At 36.3% G+C, this 19,238-nt stretch overlaps 1 protein-coding gene across 1 annotated transcript in view; it reads left to right on the top strand.

The window, feature by feature from the left end:
- Adam32 (ADAM metallopeptidase domain 32) overlaps positions 1–19,238 on the top strand; it is a 159,594-nt gene that overhangs the window by 67,756 nt on the left and 72,600 nt on the right. Inside the window, exons 8-9 of the mRNA XM_047549669.1 lie at positions 1,216–1,287; positions 1,480–1,646. Coding sequence (XP_047405625.1) covers positions 1,216–1,287; positions 1,480–1,646 — 239 coding nt within the window. The remainder of the gene's footprint in view (positions 1–1,215; positions 1,288–1,479; positions 1,647–19,238) is intronic.

Here is a 19,238-nt window from a genome sequence, read left to right as displayed (position 1 = left end):
GCAGTAGCGTAGAGATAGATTACTGGTTGGAAAATTGGAGGATACATCTGACAGATTAGTCCAGTAATCAAATTGAAAATTTATACATTGATATTAATAGGAATAGAAATAAAGGGAGAGCTTTAAAATTGAGGAAGTTGAATTAGAAAGCCATGTAAATTTTTGGTGTATTCATTTACTTAGCAAATTTACCGAATATCATTTAGATACCAGTTCCTTTTCTAGTTATTAAGAATACAGAAGTGAACACGACAGAAGCATTAGTTCTCATGGAGCATGTCCATAATAAATGTGAGATGTCATAGATGATAATACCAATAAAGAGGTACAGATATAAAGTAGGAACAGATTTTTGAAGGAAGGTGATGAGTTTAGTTTTAAATAATTTGATGATCTTATGCAATATTCGAGGCATGGTATTGATGTATTGATAATGTATAGATTTATGGAGTTTGACATTGTCACAGTTCAGAGTTGATTCAGATTTCAACACATATATACACACTCATTTGTGTGTACATCTATATACATGTGTGTGCATGTGGTCTATACAAAAGAGTTTCACAATACTATCATCCCAAGACTTATTTTATAGTAACACTCATACCTTCTGTCTCTCCTTAACCCTTGGCAAACACTAAGCTGTTCTCCTTCTTTACAATTTTGCAAATGCATAAAGTTATCATATAGTTTGTTTTTTATTGAGGTATTTAATTCATCATAATTCTCTTGAGGTTTATCTAAGTTGTCTCATATATTGACAGTTTGGTTTTCTTTTATTGCTGAATAATAGTTCATGGGACAAATGTACTACTTGATTTATACTACTTTGTTTGACCATTTGAGTGGTGAAGAACATGTTCATTATTTTCAGTTTTTGATCTGTATGAATAAAGCAGTTAGGGACAGTCACATACAGGTATAAATGTGAGCATTGTTTTTCTTTTTTTGGGATAAATGCCCAGGAATATAATTGATGAGTTATATAGTAATTGCATTATTTGTTTTGAAAGAAGTTGCTACACTATTTTCCTGAATGACTGTACCATTTTTCATTCCTATTAACAATGTGATTGATCCCATTTATGTTTATGTCTTATTTTGAAATTTTGAGCTCCAAATCGGCCTCCAATTTCTGTTAATAGGAGGAGAGTGAATCTCAAAAAAATTGTATAACAAATTGTGTTTAAATATAAAATTAATTCTATCTTTCAGTATGATTACTTGGGCTCTGAGAGCACGTTAGTAACAAATAAAGTCTTTGAAATTATCAGCCTTGTAAATTCGGTAAGTGTTTTCCTTCTCATACCAGAATTTTTTTTGTCTTGAAATTTTCATTCATGTTAATTTGATGTGTGTTTGGATAATTAAATCATCCATATAGATTGAGTATGGATTTGTGAAAATATTGAAATAATTTCTGTTATTGTAAAGTAACATAAAAATTAATTTTCATGTATTTATTTCTTCTGCTTTTAGGCATTTTCTCAATTGAAAGTTACTATTGTGCTGACATCATTGGAGTTGTGGTCAGATAAAAATAAGATTTCTACAGTTGGCAAAGCAGATGAATTATTGAGTAGATTTTTAGAATGGAAGCAGTCTTACCTTACCCTAAGGCCTCATGATGCTGCATATCTATTCATGTAAGGATGATGTTTCAGTATTCCTAGAAAGAAAAGGAAGATCTATGATTGTGATATAGCTTAACTTAGGGAACTGTTATTCAGTTCTAACTTTTCACACTTTGGTTATTCCTTACGTAGTCTCCTTCTGGTTGTCAGGTAGTAAAGAAGATTACTAACGTTTATTTCTAAGCAAATAAAATGAAGAGATTAAGATTTAAAGAGGTTAACCTATCTCAGGACTCTCTTGCACCCAGTGGAGTGTATCTAGGTTTTGAACTAATTTTGAACTCCAGAGCCTAAACTCAGCCCCTACATTAAAAAAAGGGACTTAAAAGTTTATATCTTGATATAAACTTGATCAAAATCTTGGAAAAATAGGATACAAATATTTTATCCTAATAAGTTTTCTGCGTTATTTTAAAATTATCTTAAAGTTGGCACATCTCTGTTTCCTTTGGCGTAAGATTCCTCTTTCCCTCACGTATCAGTCAGCAATAAATGATGTTACTCCTTTAATTTTTTGCTGATCTGAAGAACATTGACTAATGCCATTGTATAACATTTTAGTTTGCTTTTTTCTGATGACTAATGGATTTGAGCATCTTTCATGTGCTTATTGATCATTTACCTCTGTTCTTCTGTAATTGTCTTTTCATGACATTTGAGTGTTTCTTTGTAATTGGTGAGGGTGTTTCAAATGTTTAGGTATTAAACTTTTGTTTATGAACGTGACAAATTATTTTCTACACCTATAATATTTTTGCTCCATTAAAACTTTTTCATTTCGTATGGCTAATGTTGCTAATATTTTATTTTTTAAATTTGGGTTTCCTGAATGGTGGAAAAACTATTTTCATGTTCTAGATTTTAGTCTGTTTTTTTTTTTTTTAGAATTAATAATATTAAAGTTTATAATTGAAGGCTTTAATCCAAATTCAGCTATTTTTTTTATAAAGTAGAAAAGAGAGGTGCACTTTTGTTTTCTGTCATGACAGAAGTTATTGCCTGTGTCTGTGTGTCAGAGTGTTGACCCTTATGTTTTCTTCTAGCAGTTGCAAAATTTCTGGTCTGATGCGTAAGTCTCTGATCTATTTTCATGTTACTCATAGTTGAGTGAGTTGGTTTTCCTATACCTGCATCAACTCTCATCAAGATGATCTTGTTAAGGTGTGCTTCTAGAGGGAACAGGGTAACTTTCCAGGTTTGTCTGCTTTAAGGTTTTATATTTAGTCATTTCTGTTGTTGATGTTCTTCAAAACATGCTATCACTGTTTGGTAGTATTGTTTTTAACTCTCTGTTCCTGTGCTAATAGATTTGCACTCATTCCCCCAGCCCTTCACTAATTTCTTTCAAGTACAAACCTCTTACCTTTCAATGTGATCTTCCTCTTGGAAATTTTATTTTTGTTGGCGTTGTCTGATATTTGCAATAACTGAAGCTTTCTGTCCACTTTCCATGTGCTTCTTTTTCTGCTTCCTTTGTTTTTGATTTGAATACATTTATAATATCAAGCAAAATAATATTTATAACATTGGAATACCATTAAAGTAATTAATTTTACATTATTTATTTTAAAATTTACTTAAATTATTAATATTAAAGTTGTGCTTTAAAAATATGTTATGGGGTGAAGGTAAAGCTATATAATATATTTCTTGACTTTGTGTGTTTCTAATTCTCAAAATTGCTAAAACTTTCTTGGTAATATTTCTCTATGCCATTTATGCATATATACCTCTTTTTATCTTTGAAGATATTGTTTATTTCTAAGTAAATTTAATATACATTTGTAGGATGGTATCAAACTAAAAAACTTCTTCACAGTAAAGGCAACAATTCAGAATGTGAACAGAGTGCCTATAGAATCGGAGAAAATCTTTATCACCTGCATTTTAGAGCATTAATCTCCAGGATATACAAAGGACTCAAAAAACTCAACACCAAAAACACAAATAACCCTATCAATAAATGCACAAAGGAACTGAACAGGTACTTTACAGAAGAAGAAATGTGAATGGTCAAAAAATATATGAAAAAGTGTTCACTATCTCTAGCAATTGGAGAAATGCAAATCAAAACTACACAGAGATTTCATCTCACTCAAGTTAGAATGACAATTATCAAGAATACAAGCAACAATAAATGTTGGCAAGGATGTGGGGAGAAAATTTCACTTATACATTGTTGGTGGGACTGCAAATTGGTGCAACCACTGTGGAAAAAGGTATGGAGATTCCTCAGAAAACTTGAAATGGAACCACCATTTGACCCAGTTATCTCACTCCTGGGTATATACCCAAAAGACTTAAAATCAGCATCCTACAGTGATGTAACCACTTCAAGGTTTATAACAGCTCAATTCACATTAGCCAAGCTATGGAATCATATATCCAATTGAGTATTAATCATAAAGAAGAATGAAATTAGTGGGAGTTGGTGGTAAATGGATGGAACTGAAGGCTATCTTGCTAAGTGAAATAAGCCAGTACCAAAAAACCAAAGGCAGAATGTTATCTCTGATATATGGATGCTAATCCACAGCAAGGGAGGGGAAGAGTAGAAGTATGTTGTACTAGACAAAAGGAATGAAGGGAGGGGAAGAAGGGTGGGCCTAGGAAAGACAGTAGAATGAATAGCACATATCTTTCCTATCCTTATATATGAATATATGGCCAACGTAACTCCACGTCATGTACAACCACAATAATGGGATCCTAGTTGGAACTAGTTATATTTATTCTATGTATGTATAATATGTCAGAGTACACTCTACTGTCATGCTTCCTTTTCTTATCCCTTCAAACTCAGACTTACTCTTTATAATCACTGTTTGGGCGTTTTGTCTTCTAAGGTTTAGTATTCTGTGGTGATTGTTCTGAAATCTCGTCTATTCTGTTTTCTATATTCTTTTCAGTTACATTGTCAATTCTGACAATGTAACTGGGTTTTGTCCATTTTTCTTATTGTTTTAAAAAAATAAACTTGATTTCATTTATCTTTATCTTTTGTACCTTTTTTACATCTCTATTTCTGTTCTGTTCTTTATTTTTTTCCTTTTACTAAACTTGGGTTTGTTTTATTCTTGTTTTTTTCACTTCTCAACAGAGAACATTTCACTACTCCCATTTGTTGCTTGTTTTCTAATGTTTTTGTAGTTCCTTTCTTTCTACCTCTTTTATTGTGTTCATTTATGTTTAAGTTATTTTTCTTTAGCAGTGTGTCTTGATGCCTTGCTTGAGGTACAATGATAGGTTGCTTAATTTGAGAGCTTTTTTTGACCTACGTGTTGATTGTTGTAATCTTAGTACTGCTTTTGCAGTACACACAGGTTTAGCTTTGTCATTTTTTCATTTTCATTTGTTTCAAGGAATTTTTAATTTGCTTTTTAACTACTTGTTCCATTGATTGTTCAGGAGTATGTTGTTTAAATTTCCTTATATTTGTTTTGTTTCCAAATTTTTTTCTTGTTACTGATTTCTAGTTTTCTATCAGAAAAGATACTCAAAATGATTCCAGTTTTTAAAAATTTACTAAAACTTATTTTGTGGCTCTCCCTTCTGGAGAATATTTCATACACCATTGAGAAGAATGTGTTAGATGGAGTATTCTGTAGATGTCTTTTAGGTCCATGTTATGATTTGAATGTGAGGTGTCCCCCAAAAGCTCACATGTGAGACAATGCTAGAAGGTTTGGAGGAGAAACAATTGGGTCATAGCCTTTAACCTAATCGGTGAATTAATCCCTGATGGGATTAACTGAGTGGTAACTGGAGGCAGGTGGGGTGTGGCTGGAGGGCTGACTCATTGGTGGCATGGCTATGGGGTATATATTTTGCAGCTGGAGAGTGGCTTCTCTCTCTTCTTCTTGATCACCATGTGAGCTGCTTCCCCCTGCCATGCTCTTCTGCCTCACCTTGAGCCCTGGGGAATGAAGCCGGCCTTCTATGGACTAAGACCTCTGAAACCGTGAACCTTCGAATAAACTTTTCCTCCTTTAAATTGTTCAGATATTTTAGTTACAACCATGGGGAAAGATAAAAAGAAACTGACCAAAGCAGTACAGTTGACCTAGGATGCATTTTAACTCTGCTGTGTCTTTGTTGCTTTTCCGTCTTGTCAATTATTGACCGTGGGATGTTCAAGTCCCTTAATTTGATTGTGTTGAAAAGTCTATTTCCCTTTAAGTCTATTACTATTTGATTTTTATAGTTAGGTGTTTTAATATTTAGTGCATATGTATTTAGAATTGCTATTTCCTCTTGGTGAATTACCCCTTTTATCATCATAAAATGACCTTTCTTGTCTCTTCTTACTGCTTTTGATTTGTTTCTATTATACAAGTGTAGCCATACTCCTGATTTCATGTGGGTTCATTTTGCATGGGATTTCTTATTCTATTCCTTCACTTTCAGTCTGTGTGTCCTTAAGGATGAAGTGAGTGTCTTGTAAGTATTATATAGATTTTGTGATTTGATCCAATCACTCTTTACCATTTAACTGGGAGAATTTATTTACACTTAAGGTAATAATCAACAGAGAACACCTTACTACTCCCATTTTATTACTTGTTTCCTTCATGGTTAAGTGATTTTCTTTAGTGTGTGTTTTGATTCCTTGCTAATTGTTTTTGGTTTATCTATTACTGATTTTTGCTTTTTGGTTACTATGAAACTTTCAAAATATATCTTTTGATACAGCCAGTTATTTTGAAATAATAGCTATTTATAAAACATTAAAAATAACATTAAGAAAATAAGTGAAAAAGAGAGAAAATAATAGAAAATTATACTAAAGGAACTTCTGGGTACGGTATTTTTGGTTGGCAGTTTTTTTGCCTTCAGCACTGTAAATATCTCATGCCACTTTTACCTTGGTCTGTATGGTTTTTGCCTGAGGAAACATCCTTATGTGTTATTTCCTTTTTCTTGATGCTTTGGGAATCCTCTGTCTTTAACCTGTGAGAGTCTGGTTATACTATGAGTTGAGTTGAATCTGACTGAAAATCCTTGACATTCTTCTGTCTGGATATTTGTAGCCTTTCTTAGGTTTAAGGTACTTTGTGTTATCATTTTGAAAAAGGTTTCTATCCCTTTGGTATTCTCAAGTCCTTCTTGAATCCCATTAATCTTAATATTTTACCTCTTAATGTTGTCCCCAAATTTCCATAACCTTTCTTTATTCCTTTTCTTTTTTTCATTTTCTTCAAAATAGCCTGTTTTGAGCTCACTGCAATTTATATATTCTGCTGTGTTTTTATTTGATTTATTATACATTGCAGTTTAAGGATTTCCATTTGATTTTTAAAAGTTACTCAATATATCTCTATTAAGTTTCTCTGATAGAGTACAGAGATTTGTTTTATGTGTGTTTTCTGTGTGTTGTTTCCTTAGAGTAGCTATTTTAATTTTTTTTTTTGGGGGGGGAGGGGGTTGGGTACCAGGAATTGAACTCAGGGGCACTTGACCACTGAGCCACATCCCCAGACCTATTTTGTATTTTATATGGAGGCAGGGTCTCACTGAGCTGCTTAGGGCCTCACTTTTTTGCTGAGGCTGACTTTGAACTTGCGATCCTCCTGCCTCAGTCTCCTGAGCTGATGGGATTACAGTCATGGGCCACCGCTCCTGGCTTAAATTATTTTTTGAGAATTCCCACGTTTGTTGCTATGTAGCAGTTTCTGGCATACTACTTTGTCCACTAGGTGACAGAATAGTTACATGTATCTTATTTTGTCTATTAGTTGAAGCTGTGGTTCCCTGAAACTTCTCAGTATCTGTTGGCATATGATGATGTGCTTTGAGGGATAGGTGTTTGTTCCTGTCCTTATATTCTTGCTCTGTTTGTGTCTGTCCTAGAAATTCTAAGTAGTTTGCTTGTTTTCTCTGAACCTTTGGTTACTGCTGGTATTTTGCCCTAAGTTCGGGCTTGGTAGAAGTTTGCAGTTGGTGTGTCGTCACTGTTGGCCTTATTGAAAATTGTTGGGGAGATGGCTCCTTGTCACCGCCTGTTGGGTGTTGGGGTTCCTGCTCTCCACTAGGCCTCCACCAGTAGCATACGCTAATACCTGGAGCAGCAGCAGGATGTCTAGTTACTGCTTCTCATGCACCCTCCCCTTTTCCAGTGTGGGATGGCCTTGTTTCTGCTAGGTGATATTGAAAGTCATGACACTCCACTATGCTTCTCCTGCTTTTAATGAAACACATTTATACTCCCCAGTGAAACTGGAAATCCAGATCTTCAGGTGGTTTCCACTGACATGACGAGGGAAGGATAGTGGAGCTTCCTTACATATTTTACTATGATACTGCCTTGGCAGGGGCAAGGTAAGACACTTCGAAGAGCCTCATTATAGTCTGGTGAAGACCAAGGCACAGGTCTACCCTTGGACTTTCCTGCCATCAGTGGAATTGGGAATTATTTTTCTGGAGTACATAAGTTATTATCTGAAATTTTTGTCCCATTGTTTCCACTTTCCTGATTCTTAAAAAGAATGGATTTCATTAGGACTTTTGTTTCTATGACTGATGATGTTTCCAGGTTTCCAGTTTTTTCAATTTTGGATCTGGGATAGTTGAGTCAAAACAACACTATTGCAAGTTTTCTCTGTTGAAAGTTCATTCCCCATCACCTTAGAGTCTTATTGCATGAGTATGAAAAACACTACATGGGACTTGGGAGAAAAATGATTCAAGATAAGTAAGCAGAAGAATGTCTTACACTCACAGGATCAAGAATAATTTGAATAATTTGTATTCTTACACCTTATAAAAGTTAGAAAAAAAAAAAACTTTTAAAACAGGACATCAATGGAAAAACACTCGGAAGATTTTTTTTCTTTACCAATGGGGAAAATTGATTGTAGACTAAAGGTTGCTCTAAGCTGATATAATAAACCATAATATAAATTATTAAAGGGTCAAAACATTTTCAAACACTTTAACTGGGTCCTAAAACAAAGTTAAAAATATTTAAATAAATAATCATATAACAGTTGTCACCCCCCAATATAATCCATAATCTTTTGTGTATACTGCAAATTTACCAGATATATAAACAAGCAACAATAGCACTTATAATGAGAAAAAAATCAATAAACTATCATAGAAAATTCTAATGTGATAGAATTAGTAGAGAAGGACATTAATATAGTTATAACTAGAGAATGTGGAGAAAAATATAATGTGTTAGGAGACATACGTATGATACAAAAGACTCAAACACCACTTCTAGGGATGAAAAATTACATTGTATGCATTGAAAAATATATTGGGTAGTATTAAGAGATATTAGGCATAAGATAATAATATAGAACTTAGAGAGTAACAGAAACTATTCAAAGTGAAAAGCAGAGGGAAAAAGAACAAAAAATTAATTGCTATCATACATTGCTGGTGGAACTGCAGATTGGTGCAACCACTATGGAAAACAGTATGGAGATTCCTCACAAAACTTGGAATGAAACCACCATTTGACCCAGTTATCCCACTCCTCAGTTTATACCCAAAGGACTTAAAGTCAGCATACTACAGTGACATAGCCCCATCAATGTTTATAGCAGCTTAATTCACAATTGCTAAACTGTGAAACCAACCTAGATGCCCTTCAACAGATAAATGGATAAATAAAATGTGATGCGTATACACAAAGGAATATTACTGAGCCTTAAAGAGGAATGAAATGATGACATTTGCAGGTAAATGGATGGAACTAGAGAATATCATGCTAAGTGAAATAAGCCAATCCCCCAAAACAAAAGGCTGAATGTTTTCTCTGATAAGTGATTTTTGATACACACTGGGGGGTGGGTAGGCAACAATGAAGGAACTTTGAATTATGCAGAGAGGAATGAGGATAGGGGTGGGGAGGTGTTGTAAAGGACGATAGAATGAAACAGACATTATTACCCTATATACATGTATAATTACACTACTGGTGTGACTCAGCACCATGTACCAGCCAGAAGAATGAGAAGTTATGCTCCATTTGTGTACAATGTGTCAAAATGCATTCCACTGTCATGTATAACAAATTAGAAGAAATTAAAAAGAAATTAATTGCTCATCAGTGAGCTGTGGAACACTGTCATGGGGGCCTACATACATGTAATTGGAGTGCCCAAAGGAAAGGAGAGAGAGAGGACTAAAAATATGTTTACAGAGGTATAGCCCCCAAATTTTCAAATGTGATAAAGTTTCAAAAAGCTCACTAAATAAAAAGGCATACAAAATATGAAGAAATTATACCAGGGGACATTGTAATCTTAATTGTTTAAAACAAGTGATTAAAAAAAAAAACTTAGTCAGCTGGAGAACCAGATATAGTATATCAGTGGAACAAAGATAATGATTATAGAATTCTCATAGAAAACAAAGCAAGCCAGTAAAGAGTAGAGAAATATCATTATCATACTTAAAATAAAAATCTAACGACAAACCATACCCAAATCACTAGGACACTATGAAGGCAAATCTAAAAGGAAAGTTCATTGCATTTAGCTCATTCACTAAAAGAATAGAAAGTCACCAAATAAACTAACATTACATCTCAAATCCCTAAAAAAGGAAAAATAATACCAAAAGCAGTAGAAGACAGGAAATAATTAAAATCAGAACTGAAATCAATGAAACCGAAACAAAAAAATTGAAATATCAATGAAACAAAGCTGGTTCTTTGAAACATAAATGAAATTGATAAACCCTTAGCCAAACTAATGAAGAGAAAGAGAAAAAAAACTCAAATTACTAAAATTATGATAAAAAAGAACTATCAGGATGGACAGTATTGAAATACAGACAATAATCAGAAACTATTTTGAAAATCTATATTCCAGTAAATAGAAAATCATGATGACATCAACAAATTTCTAGATCCATACAATGTACAAATTGAGTCAGGACACAGAAAATTTAAACAGATCAGTTTCGAGTAATGAAATTGAAGACACCATCTAAAACCTACCAGCAAACAAGCCCAGTACCAGATTGATTCTCTGCCAAGTTCCACCAGACCTTCAAAGAAGAACTAACACCAATACTCCTCAAATTATTCCTTAAAATAGAAAAGGAGGGAACCCTTCCAAACTCATTCTATGAAGCTAGTATCACTCTGATATCAAAACCAAAGACACGGCAAGGAAAGAAAACTTCAGACCAATATCCCTGATGAACAGAGATGCAAATGTTCTTAATAAAATACTGGCAAATTACATACAAAAACACATTAAAAAGATAGTGCACCATGATCAAGTGGGGTTCTTCCCAGGGATGCAAGATTGGTTCAATAAACAAAAATCAATAAGTGTAACTCATCACACCAGTAGATTTAAAGTTAAGAATCATGATTATTTCAATAGATACAGAAAAATTATTTGACAAAATTTAGCATCCATTCATGCTTAAAACACTAGAAAAACTAGGGATAATAGAAACACACCTCAACATTGTAAAAGCTACATATGCTAAAACCAAGGTCAATCTCCTTCAAAATGGAGAAAAATTGAAAGCATTCTCACTAAAAACTGGAACATGTTGAGGATACCCTCTTTCATTACTTTTATTCAACATAGTACCTGAAACCCGAGCCAGAGCAATTAGTCAAAATAAAGAATTTAAAGGGATAAAAATAGGAAAAGAAGAGCTCAACCTATTCCTATTTCCAAGGACATGATTCTATATTTAGAAGATCCAAAAACTCCACCAGAAAACTGCTAAAATTCAGCAAAGTAGCAGGATATAAAATTAACACCCATAAATCAATCAATAAATTGCATTCCTATACACCAAGGATGAATCAGTTGAAAGAGAAATTAAGAAAACTACCCCATTTACAATATCCTCAACAACAACAACAACAACAAAACCAATAACTTGGGAATCAATCTAACAAAAGAGGTTGAAAGACTTCTACAATGAAAACTACAGAACATTAAAGAAAGAAATTGAAGATGACCTTAGAAGATGGAAAGATTTCTCATGTTCTTGGATAGGCAGAATTAATATTGTCAAAATGGCCATACTACCAAAAGTGCTATACAGATTTAATGTAATTCCTATTAAATTCCAATGATGTTCTTCATATAAATAGAAAAAGAAGTCATGAAATTCATTTGTAAAAACAAGAGGCCCAGAATAGCCAAAGAAATACTTAGCAAGAAAAGTGAAGCAGAAGGTATCATAATACCAGATCATAAATTATACTACAGAGCTATAGTAACAAAAACAGTATGATATGGGCACAAAAACAGACATGCAGACCAATGGAACAGAATAAAAGCACAGACACAAACCCACATATATGCAGTTATCACATACTAAACATAGATTGGAGAAAAGATAGCCATTTCAACAGATGGTGCTGGGAAAACTGGAAATCCATATGTAGCAGAATGAAATTGAATACCTATGCCTCACCCAGCATAAAACTCAACTCAAAGTGGATTAAGGACCTTGGCATTAGACCAGAGACACTGCACCTGCTAGGAGAAAATGTAAGCCTAACTCTCCATCTTGTCAACTTAGGAACTGACTTCCTTAACAAGTCTAAATCAAGAATCATTAAATACGGAGCTCCAGTGGTGCAATCGGTTAGCACGTGGTACTTATAAGAATCATTAAATGGGTTGGTATCAAACTATGAAAGGATACAATGAAGAATGTAAAGAGAGAACAAGAGAAAATCTTTGCCACCTGCACCTCAAATACAGCATTAATCTCCAGGATATACAAAGAACTCAAAAAACTTAATACCAAAAAAGTCAAATAACCCAGTCAATAAATGGACAAAGGAACTGAAAAGGCACTTCACAAAAGAAATACAGTTGGTCAACAAATATATGAAAAAATGTTCAACATCTCTAGCAATTAGAGAAATGCAAATCAAAACTACACCAAGATTCCATCTCACCCCAGAATGGCAATTATCAAGAATACGAGTAACAATAAATGTTGTGAGGATTAAATGTTCACTTACACTTTGTTGATGGGACTGTGAATTGGTACAACCATTCTGGAAAGCAGTATGGAGATTCCTCACAAAACTTGGAATGGAACCACCATTTCACCCAGCTATCCCACTCCTTGGTTTATACCTAAAGAACTTAAAATCAGCATACTACAGTGATGTAGTAACATCAATGTTTATAGCAGCTCAAGTCACAATAGCTAAGCTATGTAACCAAACTAGATGTCCTTGAACAGATGAATGGATAAAGAAAATGAGGTATATATACCCAATGGAATATTACTCAGCCATAAAGATGAATAAAATTATCGCATTTGTTGGTAAATATATGGAATTGGAGGCTATCATGCTAAGTGAAATAAGCCAATCTCCCAAAACCAACAACTGAATATTTTCTCTGGTATGTGTGGATGCTAACACAGTAACAGTGGGGATAGGGAATAATAGAAGTTCATTGCATTAGACAAAGTGGAAGGAAGGGAAAGGAGTGGGAATGGGAATCAGAAAGACAGTAAAATGCATCAGACCTAACTTTCCTATGTTCATATATGAATACACGACCAGTGTAATTCCACATTGTGTACAACCACAAGATGGAATCCTAATTAGAATAAGTTATACTCCATGTATGTATAATACATCAAAATATACTCTATTATCATGTGTATCTAAAAAGAACAAATAAAAAAGGTATGTGAAAAGACAAAAATAAAATTGTAGGTTAAAAAAATAAAAGTCTATGTGGACTTCTATATTCAACAAAAACAAATTATCAAAAAATACCAGGAAGGCGGGCCAAGATGGCGGACTAGAGGGCGGCTGCATTTCACACTGCTCCAGGACGCAAGATTCAAAAGAGGAGATAGTGAGAGACTTGGGACCAACTCAAAGCTGCCGGGTGAGTCTCTCCTGTTGGGGAGGCGTCCCGGATGGGGCGGTAGCCCCGGAACGCAGGGAATTTGTGAAGTGGAGTTGCTCGGCGAGACGCCCCTCCCCCCACTGGAGCGGTAAACACGGACAACTGGGATCATCGTAGAGGAGGCGGCTCAGCATAGCGCTTGGACTCGAGCAGCCGCTGGGGCTCCGGGCGGCTGCCTGGGGAGGAGCTGCGTGGTGAGCTGTTTGGACCCAGAGTGACCGCTTCCGAACACCGGGGGGTTGCCCGGAGGAGGAGGAGAAGCCTGGCGGGTCGCTTGGGTCTAGGAGTGACTGCATCAGAGCCACGGGCAGTTGCCAGAGGAGGAGTTGCGTGGTGAACTGTTTGAACTCAGAGCGAGCGCTCCTGAGTGCCGGGAGGTTGCCCGGAGGAGGAGGAGGAGGAGCGTGGCTTGTTGTTTGACCTGGGAGTGACTGCATCAGAGCTGCGGGCGGTTGCCGGAGGAGGAGCTGCGTGACGAGCTGTTTGAACTCGGAGCAGCTGCTCCAGAACACTGGTGGCCTGCCTGGAGGAGGAGAGCGGTGGGACGCTTAGTCTGTGAGTGACTGCATCAGAACCACAGGCGGTTGCCAGAGGAGGAGGCGAGTGGTGAGTTGATTGGACTAAAAGCAACCGCTCCGGAACACCGGTGGCCTGCCTGGAGAAGGAGCATGGTGAGTCACCTGGTCTCGGAGCCACCGCTCCTGAACACCCGGGCGGCTACCCCAAGGAGGAGGAGGAGGAACAGGGCGGGTCACCTGGACTTGGAGTGACTGCCTAGGGCTACGGGTGGTTGGTGGGAGGAGGAGACCCAAAGTGAGTTGTTTGGATTCCTAGTGACTGCGTCGGAAACCGGGCGGCTGTCCGGAGGAGGAGGTGTGTGGCGGGTCTCTGTGTCTCGGAGCTATTGTACGGGGCTCTAGGTGGTGGCTCAGGGGAGGGGCTGCATAGCCAGGCGATTGGTGCAGAGCAGGGTCCCAGGAGCTAGGTGGCTTCTTGCTGGAAGAGCCGCACAGAGACACGCCTAGGGGTGGAGCGAAGTTTCCAGGGCGGCGGGCAGACTCTCTGGGAGAGGCAGCCTAAGGAGACTCGCCTGCGAAGGGTGAGGCTCCCAGGCCCAGGACGTAGGTCCGGGCCCCTGGGATCGTTGCAGAAGAAGACAGCCCAGCCCAGGGGGTAGTTGTAGATTGAGGGGAACCTCTAGGAGGGCAACTGACTAGCGAGACGTCCCCACCGAGTGACTCTTCCCGGCCAGGGGAGGTTTTCCCACAGGGACAGTAAAGTCAGAGACATAGGCACAAACAGGCCTTGCCTCAGCCCGCAGCCTACTTCCCCGTTGGATGACCATTGGTCAACAAGTGGAGGCACCTCTGCCCACTAGCAGGGAATATATGCCACCTGAGGGTCACCACCCTAGAGAGGCAGCTTCTTCGTGGAGCTCTGCATTATCAACCTCCTCCAAGACTTCAGGCTACTGAAGGATAAGAGGGGATATACTAACAATCTTCAGGGACATTATAAGTTGATAGAGGAAATCTGCAATATCTTAATGACCCACTGATCCCTGAACAATATGAGAAAACAAGGGAAGAAAATGCCCCAAACAAATCTAGATGTTACATCAATAAAATCCAACGACAGCATGGCAGAAGAAATGACAGAAAGGGAGTTCAGAATGTACATAATTAAAATGATTAGGGAAGCAAACGATGAGATGAAAGAGCAAATGCAGGCATTGAACGATCGCACCAATCGACAGTTAACAGAGCAAATTCAGGAAGCAAAAGATCATTTCAATAAAGAGTTAGAGATATTGAAAAAAAACCAAACAGAAATCCTTGAAATGAAGGAAACAATAAACCAAATTAAGAACTCCATAGAAAGCACAACCAATAGGATAGAACAGCTGGAAGACAGAACTTCAGATATTGAAGACAAAATATTTAACCTCGAAAACAAAGTTGAACAAACAGAGAAGATGGTGAGAAATCATGAACAGAATCTCCAAGAACTATGGGATATCATGAAAAGGCCAAATTTGAGAATTATTGGGATTGAGGAAGGCTTAGAGAAACAAACCAAAGGAATGAACAATCTATTTGAAGAAATAATATCAGAAAATTTCCCAAATCTGAAGAATGAAATGGAAAATCAAGTCCAAGAGGCTTATAGGACTCCAAATACACAAAATTACAACAGACCCACACCAAGGCACATTATAATGAAAATACCTAACATACAAAATAAAGACAGAATTTTAAAGGCTGTGAGAGAAAAGAACCAAATTACATTCAGGGGGAAGCCAATACGGATATCAGCAGATTTTTCAATCCAGACCCTAAAAGCTAGAAGGGCCTGGAACAACATTTTTCAAGCTCTGAAAGAAAATGGATGCCAACCAAGAATCTTATACCCAGCAAAACTTACCTTCAAATTTGACGATGAAATAAGATCATTCCATGATAAACAAAAGCTAAAAGAATTTACAAAAAGAAAGCCAGCATTACAGAATATTCTCAGCAAAATATTCCATGAGGAAGAGATAAAAAACAAAGAAGCAAATCAGCAAAGGGAGGAATTACCCTAAAGGAACTGTCAAATAAAGGAGGAACCAAGATGTGTCAAAAATTTTAAATATGAACCAAATGACTGGGAATACAAATCATATCTCAATAATAACCCTGAATGTTAATGGCCTGAATTCATCAATCAAAAGACATAGACTGGCAGATTGGATTAAAAAGAAAGATCCAACAATATGTTGCCTGCAAGAGACTCACCTCATAGAAAGAGATACCCATAGACTAAAGGTGAAAGGATGGGGGAAAACATACCATGCACATGGGCTCAGCAAAAAAGCTGGAGTATCCATCCTCATTTCAGATAAAGTGGACTTCAAGCCAATGTTAGTTAGAAGGGATAAAGAAGGACATTTCATACTGCTTAAGGGAAGCATAAATCAGCAAGATATAACAATCATAAACATCTATGCCCCAAACAGTGGCTCATCCATATATGTTAAACAAATCCTTCTCAATTTTAGAAACCAAATAGACCATAACACAATAATACTAGGTGATTTTAACACGCCTCTTTCACCACTGGACAGATCTTCCAAACAAAAATTGAACAAAGAAACCATAGATCTCAATAACACAATCAATAATTTAGACTTAACAGACATTTATAGAATATACCATCCAACCAAGAGCGAATACACTTTCTTCTCAGCAGCACATGGATCCTTCTCTAAAATAGACCATATATTATGCCACAAAGCTAATGTCAGCAAATACAAGAAGATAGAGACACTACCTTGTATTCTATCAGATCATAATGGATTGAAGTTACAAATTAATGAAAGAGTAAAAAACAGAAACTACTCCAACACCTGGAGATTAAACAATATGCTACTATATGATGAATGGATAACAGAAGATATTAGGAAGGAAATTAAAAAATTCTTAGAGGTAAACGAGAACAAAGAAACAACATATCAAAATCTCTGGGACACTATGAAAGCGGTACTTAGAGGAAGATTTATTTCATGGAGCGCATTTAATAAAAGAAGTAAAACTCAAAAAATAAATGACCTAACACTACAGCTCAAAGCCCTAGAAAAAGAAGAACAGACCAACACCAAAAGTAGTAGAAGACAGGAAATAGTTAAACTGAGAGCTGAAATCAACGAAATTGAAACGAAAGAAACAATACAAAAAATTGACAAAATAAATAGTTGGTTCTTCGAAAAAATAAACAAAATTGATAAACCTTTAGCCACACTAACAAAGAGAAGACGAGAGAAAACCCAAATCACTAAAATTCGGAATGAACAAGGAAATATCACAACAGACACGACCGAAATACAAAACATAATTAGAAGCTATTTTGAAAACCTATACTCCAACAAAATAGAAAATTTCGAAGACATCAACAGGTTTCTAGAGACATATGAATTGCCTAAACTGAACGAGGAGGACATACACAATTTAAATAGACCAATTTCAAGTAATGAAATAGAAGAAGTCATCAAAAGCCTTCCAACAAAGAAAAGTCCAGGACCAGATGGGTTCTCAGCCGAGTTCTACAAAACTTTTAAAGAAGAACTCATTCCAATACTTCTCAAAGTATTCCAGAAAATAGAAGAGGAGGGAACTCTCCCAAACTCATTCTATGAAGCCAATATTACCCTGATTCCTAAACCAGACAGAGACACATCGAGGAAAGAAAATTTCAGACCAATATCCTTAATGAACATCGACGCAAAAATTCTCAACAAAATTTTAGCAAATCGCATACAAAAACATATTAAAAAGATAGTGCACCATGATCAAGTGGGTTTCATCCCAGGTATGCAAGGTTGGTTCAACATCAGGAAATCAATAAATGTCATTCACCATATCAATAGACTTAAAGTCAAGAATCACATGATTATTTCGATAGATGCAGAAAAAGCATTTGATAAAATACAGCACCCCTTCATGCTCAAAACACTAGAAAAAATAGGGATAGTGGGAACATTCCTTAACATTGTAAAGGCCATCTATGCTAAACCCATGGCTAATATCATTCTTAATGGTGAAAAACTGAAAGCATTCCCTCTAAAAACTGGAACAAGGCAGGGATGCCCTCTTTCACCACTTCTATTCAATATCGTCCTTGAAACTCTAGCCAGAGCAATTAGACAGACCAAAGAAATTAAAGGGATACGAATAGGAAAAGAAGAACTCAAACTATCCCTATTTGCTGATGATATGATTGTATACTTAGAGGAACCAGGAAATTCCACCAGAAAACTTTTAGATCTCATAAGTGAATTCAGTAAAGTAGCGGGATATAAGATCAATGCACATAAATCGAAGGCATTTTTATATATAAGCGATGAATCTTCAGAAAGAGAAATTAGGAAAACTACCCCATTCATAATAGCTTCGAAAAAAATAAAGTATTTGGGAATCAATCTCACAAAAGAGGTGAAAGACCTCTACAATGAGAACTACAGAACACTAAAGAAAGAAATTCAAGAAAACCTTAGAAGATGGAAAGATCTCCCATGTTCTTGGATAGGAAGAATTAATATTGTCAAAATGGCCATACTACCAAAAGTGCTATACAGATTCAATGCAATTCCAATTAAAATCCCAATGATGTACCTTACAGAAATAGAACAAGCAATTATGAAATTCATCTGGAAGAATAAAAAACCCAGAATAGCTAAAGCAATCCTTGGCAGAAAGAGTGAAGCAGGGGGTATCGCAATACCAGATCTTCAACTCTACTACAAAGCAATAGTAACAAAAACGGCATGGTATTGGTACCAAAATAGAAAGGTGGATCAATGGTACAGAATAGAGGACACGGACACAAACCCAAATAAATACAATTTTCTCATACTAGACAAAGGGGCTAAAAATATGCAATGGAGAAAAGATAGCCTCTTCAACAAATGGTGCTGGGAGAATTGGAAATCCATATGCAACAGAATGAAACTAAACCCATATCTCTCACCATGCACAAAACTAAACTCAAAATGGATTAAGGATCTCGGAATCAGACCAGAGACCTTGCACCTTATAGAAGAAAAAGTAGGTCCAGAGCTTCAACATGTCGGCTTAGGACCAGACTTCCTCAACAGGACTCCCATAGCACAAGAAATAAAAGCAAGAATTAATAACTGGGATAGATTCAAACTAAAAAGCTTTCTCTCAGCAAAGGAAACTATCAGCAATGCAAA

The sequence above is a fragment of the Sciurus carolinensis genome, chromosome 4 (genome assembly GCF_902686445.1).
Source record: "Sciurus carolinensis chromosome 4, mSciCar1.2, whole genome shotgun sequence".
NCBI lineage: Eukaryota > Metazoa > Chordata > Mammalia > Rodentia > Sciuridae > Sciurus > Sciurus carolinensis.
The sequence above is the reverse complement of the archived record's forward strand: the minus strand, read 5'-3'. Positions and strand labels throughout refer to the sequence as shown.